At 30.6% G+C, this 7377-nt stretch overlaps 1 protein-coding gene across 1 annotated transcript in view; it reads right to left on the bottom strand.

The window, feature by feature from the left end:
- Positions 1-1436: 1436 nt before the first annotated feature.
- Positions 1437-7377, bottom strand: part of LOC118749896 (lachesin-like) — a 32313-nt gene continuing 26372 nt past the window's right edge. The window contains exons 6-7 of the mRNA XM_036484666.1: positions 5731-5832; positions 1437-3314 (exon numbers count right to left, since the gene is read on the bottom strand). Coding sequence (XP_036340559.1) covers positions 3160-3314; positions 5731-5832 — 257 coding nt within the window. The 3' untranslated portion in view covers positions 1437-3159. The remainder of the gene's footprint in view (positions 3315-5730; positions 5833-7377) is intronic.

Below are 7377 nucleotides of genomic sequence, written 5' to 3'. Positions count from 1 at the left end.
CAACTAATCTATACATATATGTTCATATATTTTTTATATGGTTTTCCAAAAACAAAACAACAGCGGTCATGTAAAGTATGTATGTATGTATGTATGTATGTCTTAGGCTTAATTCAAACACTAAACTGAATATTTTTACTTTATTATATTTTTCAATTTTTTTATGTCTTTTATCATACACTTAATTCTAATGCGAATATGTACATATACATATCTGATATATTTATAGCAATTCTAATTTATGTATTAGGGTGGTACAAAAAAAAAAGTAAAGTCGGAATTTGAATGCTACCACCCACTAGGATTTTTGTACACTGAAAACAATATACCCCTGTTTTTTAGAGGTTGCGCAAATCGTTGAAAGTTTTACATGCTTTTTATATTTCTACAAAATTTTTTACAGAATTCTTGAAAATCAATATTTTTCGATCGCAAAACTTTTTCTCTTCAGCAGACTTCAAATAATAATTTCCAATTATTTATTTAAAATATTTTTTAATACTAGCAATTTTTATGAGTCACCCATTGCACTATTTTGGGGGGTTTTGGATCACTCTAATGTGCATATATTTATTATATATTCTAATCCTTCACTTATCTGCTAAATACTTGCATTGCATTTCTACGAATTATGTGCATACAGTCTTTCATATCATACAAGCAGCGCTTTTCATTGCTTCATTTATTTTAAAATTTTAGCTTTTACCTGGCTTTTGTATATCTTACTTTTTATACTTAACAGCTATGAGTAGATATATATGTACATGCCTTATTATATGTATGTAAGTAAGTATATACATACATGTCTAGTACAAACATTATCAAAAACATCGTTCAATAAAATTATAAATGAATTGAGATCCTACTCCAGTTCTTGACAACTAAACTCATTTTAAATATTAATATCGAGCCCTAACCGCCAAAATAACGTAAGCGACAGTTTTTTCAAAATTTTCTTTCTGATGCAGAAATATTCCTAGAGCATCTAGATGCATTTCTGCATCAAAAACAAAATTTTGAAAAAAATGTCGCTTACGTTATTTTGGCGCTTAAGGCTCGATATCATGTTAAAAAGAAGAAAGTAGTTTCAATAAGCAACTTTTGACGGATACAAATTTTTATTTTTTTGAAGTTTTATAAAATGTGAGTATTCTTAATGGCCTTGCCACTTTGATAATATTAAAACAATAAATCGCAGTATTTTCTTTCCCATATTTATACCAATTTAAATAAATTTCAAATCAAAAACAATTATCAGTGCTTGGTGTTTTTTTTTTTACTTACGTGTTTCGCACGAAACTATTAAGATTATTATAAAAATCACGAGCGCACATAAGTTTTTTTGGTTGATATTTTTATATTTTCTTATTTTGAATGGAATCTTGCGATTTAAAAATCTAATTCAAAAGAATCTCCTTTTCAAATAAAACCTTTTTAAAATATTTTGGCCCAAATTTACTTTTCAATTTCTTATCAAATTTTTCAAAAGAAAAATTCTTAGTGGTTAGCGTATCAGCACTAACTTCCACAAATTTTGAATTTAATGTATGTATGCAAAAAATTTGAGCTTGGCTTGTGCAGACCGCCCACTTTCTTCATGCGTTCTAAAACCTAGTTTCATTAACCCCATTTTGGAAATTATGTATTAATTTTCAGGTACATCATAATCCGCATCTTTGAGTGGACTGATGAAATCTTTTGCTTTAAAAAAAAATATCACTTCTAGTGATCGGGTAGCATGAATCTGATGAAATGTCATAATTTTATTAAACGTCAAATGGTTAACAATAACAACGAATGTCGATCATTCAATGGAACTACCTTCTTTCTTGTATCAGGATTAATATCGTAAACGCACTTCAAAAAGAGGCTACAAAAAATAGTTGTATATTATACAGAACTACAAATCAAATAAATATACATTTATAAAATACACACAGTGCCTCCAAAGAATAATCGGACAAGCTTTAAATCGCAAGCAGTCAAAACTATGGGTCAAATATAGTAAGACTGCACTTTCTTGGTATTTCCTTCTGAAATGATTCCTTAAAAATATTATTTAAAAAAGTTTGATGAACAATATCAGCATCAAATAAAAGGAAAAAGCAATTGAAAATATCTTTCAATTAATTTTTTTTATCCGAAACTAATAAAGTCAGAGGATGGAATTCTAGAGTCTCGTTGTGTTAGTACAAGCTCTAAACGTATATTTTTTCAAGCATAAAATTGAGAAAAATTTCAAGGAGGAGAAGCTTGGCCAAACACTAACATATGTGTAAGCGCCAATCTATTATTATTATTTATTCGTCTTTGGGCCCCCAAAAAGGTTGATCTCTTCCAATTCTATAGAATTTTTTTTCCATTTTTTTTACATTGCACTAAATTTTTTAAACGAGTTTTTGAGTTAACATAATTTTGAAATTTCAAAGTCTGCTTAAAAAAATCCTGACGTCAAAGAGAAAAAGTACAAACACAGTTTTACTACATTTGGCACATACATAGTTTAGCGAAATTTGAATTATTAGGTCTGTTTTTTGCCCAAGGCAGCCCGAAAGTGCCCATTAGAAGCTTTTTGTTGGCTCTCGGTCTGTTGAGAGCTAAATACTTTGCGAAAATAATTTTTGTTTCGCACTAGCCCGAGATTGCCCTTACTAATGTTGCGGACGAGTTTGTGAAAACTGTCAAATTTCCAGAGGAAGAGCATGCATTTTACTGTTTTATATATTATATTATATGTATAGCTATATTGCCGTATTATCCTTAACCTACTTACTCATATACATTTTATGTTCACCAAAAATTATAATTTATCTAATTGGTTTATAATATGTTTTATAACTTTGATTTAGCTGATTTTCTGTTTTAATATATGTTATTTTTCGTTTTTAATTCATTAAATTTCCCTTGTTGCATTCATGTTTTACGAATATATTTGCTTAATGAGTACTCAAGTATGTATGTACGTCACAATTTACTTCAACATGCACTATATGACTTAACAAGAAAAATTCACGCACATATACAACTAACTTTACATACTTCTACAAATCCATATACACTTCATACCAGCTAACCGTATATCCTGTTAGTCTTAACAGCTACTCGTACACCGCAACCACAATGTCATCAGTGCATCAACCGCTCAGCAGCCAGCAACTGTCAGACGTCTATCAGCAACTCGACTTTTCTAAACAGTAACAATATTGTGAACAGCAGCGTCACTGTTGTCTGTGTCAATTTATTTTGTTGACAATGTATTGCAGCAGCTGCAGAATCGTAGTAACCATCCTCCAATTCATTGCCGAGTATCATATCTAGGGGGAGAGGAAGATAGTGAGAAAAGATGGAGTGAAAAAAGGCGGTTATGTATGGAACTTTCTTATGTTTATATGATTTCACTAGTTATTTTGTGAAAAATCCCAGTAATAAATATTAAAAATGTGAGATTCTGTATTTGTGTAGGTATGTTTGTTACGCTAAAACGACTTGACGTATTTGAATAAAATTTTGCACCTTTATGAAGATGTAAGATATCTTTATATTTTTCAAAAATAAAATCATCGCATTAACAAGATAGATAAAATATTACAACAACGTGGATATAAAACATGAGATGGTTCAAAAATGATTTACTGGATATAATTTGAAGAAAGTCAAAAAGTTAAAATCAACTACATAAATTAAAAAGTTTAATAAAATAAGTATCAAGCAAAAGGGTAATAAGTGTCAAGCAAAAGAGTTTTAAAAAAGCTTTATTTCGAAAATGTTTTTAAAGTGCGCTGCCACCTGTTTAGAAATTCATATTAATTAACCAAAAACTAAACGAAATATTTTAATAATTACTGTAAACGGGAATGAACTCGAAAAGCTCTATGCGATTGTTAAATGAAAGAGGTTTAGAAAAGCTTTATTTCGAAAATATTTTTAAAGCGGGTTGCCAGTGTTTTATATTGCTCTGTTTTGAAAATATTTTGATGACGGTTGCCGCTTGTTTAGAAATTTAAAGTAAATTTTTTAAACAAGTTTAATGAAATATTTTAATTTGGATGTCAAACGGCAGAGGTTGAAAGCAGTATTTAAAAGTTAAAATCGATTTAATAATAAATAAGTTTATTGAAACCTCTTCATATACATTCACATGTATGTGCGTGTCAATGGAAAAGAGTTTAAGAATGCTTTGTTCCTTTTTTGTAATGTTTGATGAGGGTTGCCACCTGTTTAGATTCAACATTAGATTTAATAACAGGTTAGATGAAACATTTTATTATGGCTGTCAAATAAGGAGGTTTAACAATTAATTTAATTTAATTATAAAATATTTTTGATGAGGGTTGCCAATAAGTTAAAACCAATTTAACTAGTAAGTTAATTGAAACATGTTATATACATACATTTCAAACGAAAAGCGTATGTAAATGCTTAGTTTCTTTGTTAGTTTTAGAAAAAGGTTGCCACCTGTTTAGAAATTCAGAATAAATTTAATTAACAAACTAAATAAATTATTTTAATATGCGTGTCAAAGGAGAGAGGTTTAGGATTAAATTTCAAAATATTTTTGACAAACGTTGCCACCTGTTTGAAATGTTAAATTCAATGTAATTAAGAAGTTCATTCCAACCTTTTAATATACAACTGTGTTAATTGTGTGTTATGTATATGTTTATTTTTTTTTAATATTATTGAAGAGGCTGCCACCTATTCAGAAATTCATACATAGATTAAAAGTTCCAGTTCAATTAAGAGAGGGGTTAAATGAAAAATAACAATACCGGTGTTAAACGAGGGAAGTAAAATAAAGCTTTTATCGAAAATATTTTAGTCGAGGTTGCCATCTGCTTTATCCAAGAATTTATTTTATAGCGAATTCAATTTTAGTTTAATAAAATGCAAGTCGGAAGAGCCACAAAATTAACTCTTGCTGGAGTCACGTATGCCTGTTCTAAATTATTAAAGGTTTGGCAATTCCACAATTATCGATTTTTCGCAAACAAATAAAACCACAAAAGTTTATGTGGCTAAATTTCTTTTATTTGCTTTTGAAAATGCACCTTAATTTTACCCCACAAAATTAAATAACCAATAATTCCCAAAATGACCAAAAATTTAGTCTGCATACTCAAACAAAAAAAAAATGCCAAAGAGTATTATTTGCAAATCGTTAAATTGCCATAAAAGGTAGACGTAGTAGGCCTAAATGCAAGTAGGTGGAAGAACGGTGTTTAAAGAGGCAAAAAATGTACTTCTTATTGATATACAATTATGAACTTTGGGCTAAGTAGCAGCACAACGGCAATACGCCAGCAAGTTGCCGAGCTTTATTTGCTGTCGTTTTGTTTTTTGTCTGTGGCGCAAATTGAAGTATTTTTTGTTGTTAAGCAAAACTCAACTGTTGAGGGTGAGTCTATATAAATGGTCCGTTTTTTGGTGCTTAGGTTTGCGAAAATAACTGATTTTGTTTGCAATATTGAGCTGAAAGGTGTTTGCTTAAGTAAGTAAGTAAGTAAGTAAGTAAGTAAGTAAATATGTCGTTTCCTTTAGTTGCTCAACCTCAAGTGGCCGATCATTTGTGGAGTAACTAATCCCATTGGCATGAAAATATATAAGAAATACAAACCAAAAAAAAAACTGCTAACAAAGAGTACTACTAATAGTTATGTATGTATGTAGTGTTTGCAAATAGTTGGTAAAGTACGGCAAGTACGGGCAAGTAAATAATCTTAATCTGCTCACCTTTTCGTTTGCCGGGATTTTCTGTTTCCTCGCTTTCGCCACCTTCGGACGCTTTCGACTGATGATAGAGTTCTGAGCTCTTGATGCGTTTCTTGCCGCCACCTAAATATGCGCGCGTTAAATAAAAAGTGAAGTTAGATGAGGAAAGAGAAGGAGAGAAAAAAACGGGGTTTAGTGAAAAATGGCAAAATAAATTGTACTTTCGGCTGAGTAAGAAATGCTTTCAAAGCGTAAATTATGCATTGCACAGTGGGCGTAGTATTTTTGGTTTTGGTGTTAGTATATATTTACAAGTTTTACATATATATTTTTTTTACTTTATTTTAAATGATAGTCCTATTTTAAAGTAACGTCCTTTAGATTTTTAAAATTTCTAGCTTGTTTTTTTTTGGACTATATTTTGTCCTTTATTTTACGGTTTGTCCTGTTTTTGATACGTAAAACTAATTCTGGTACATTAGGGTGCCTAAACAAAAAAAGATGCATTTTTTCGCCGGAATTATAAAATTTATTATATTTTAAGACTTTTGTCAAAATATTTCGGAAAAAATTAAGATTTACGTGAGCTCAAACTTTTCTCTATAAAAATAAAATATTCCAGCTCACGTAATTCTTTATTTTATTCCTAAATATTTTTGCGGAAGTCTTCGAATAAAGTAAGTTTTAGAACATTTATAAAAACACAGTAGCGACTTTTCTATGGAGGGTGAAGCATCCTAATGTACATAAATTAATGAATTTAATTTTTTTCTACGCACAATTCAACTCAGCATAGAAATAGAAGCAAACAAATGGTGCAAAACAGTGTTGGAAAAGTAGGTGCAATTGTACCTTCCTTTCAGAATTTTTAATTTTTGCCCTAGCCATAAAACTTATCAGGAAATTCATTCTTATTTTCATAGACATTTCAACAATATTTCTAGTGTAGGTAACTTGTCCATTGGCCTACCTCATTTTTGAAGGTGCATAAATATGGTTTGATTTGAACCGCTCGGAGAGATTACTCCCAGGCCATACTTAATGGTGAATTTAGCTGGATGTGTGTTCAAAAGTATATATCATATTACAGGGGGAGGCCCTCCACCTACTATCAAAAATGTATGCACATAAAACACGTAAATAATTTTCAAGGTAAATTTTTTCTGCAAATAAATAGTTACGATTTCAAAATTTAATTACCCATCCCTGGTGCGCAAAATATTTATATGACTTTAACGTGTAACTGGATGCTGTCAAATCAGCGAAGAGAGGTTCGGTGGTCCGCGGAAAGAGCCATCTTTATTTTCTGCGTAAGCAATGCTATTATATACCTTGTTTTCTGTCAAACCCTTTGAATTGAACGCTCAAGTTCAAGGGTTTAGGGGTGTGCATAGCTTAGCGGTTAATATTGCTGATTTGCACGTCGATGACGCAGGTCCGATTCCAGCTAAAGTCAAGAGGAAGAAGTCTGAGGAGGAAATCTGATGTCCTCCGCAAATGAGAAATTAGGAAAGTACCCTAATCCTCTAGGTTTGATCATTACTACGCCGGGAAAATTTTCTTTTTATCAAACTATGATCATACTCCTAAAACTTTTATTTGGTTCAGAACATCTATATAATATCTTCATCTTCATCTTCATCTTCATCTTCATCTTCATCTTCATCT

This window comes from Rhagoletis pomonella, unplaced genomic scaffold (assembly GCF_013731165.1).
Source record: "Rhagoletis pomonella isolate Grant_MI unplaced genomic scaffold, Rhpom_1.0 Rhpom_scaffold_00079, whole genome shotgun sequence".
Taxonomy (NCBI): Eukaryota; Metazoa; Arthropoda; class Insecta; order Diptera; family Tephritidae; genus Rhagoletis; species Rhagoletis pomonella.
Note: the sequence above shows the minus strand (reverse complement) of the source record. Positions and strands in the feature narration are given on the sequence as shown.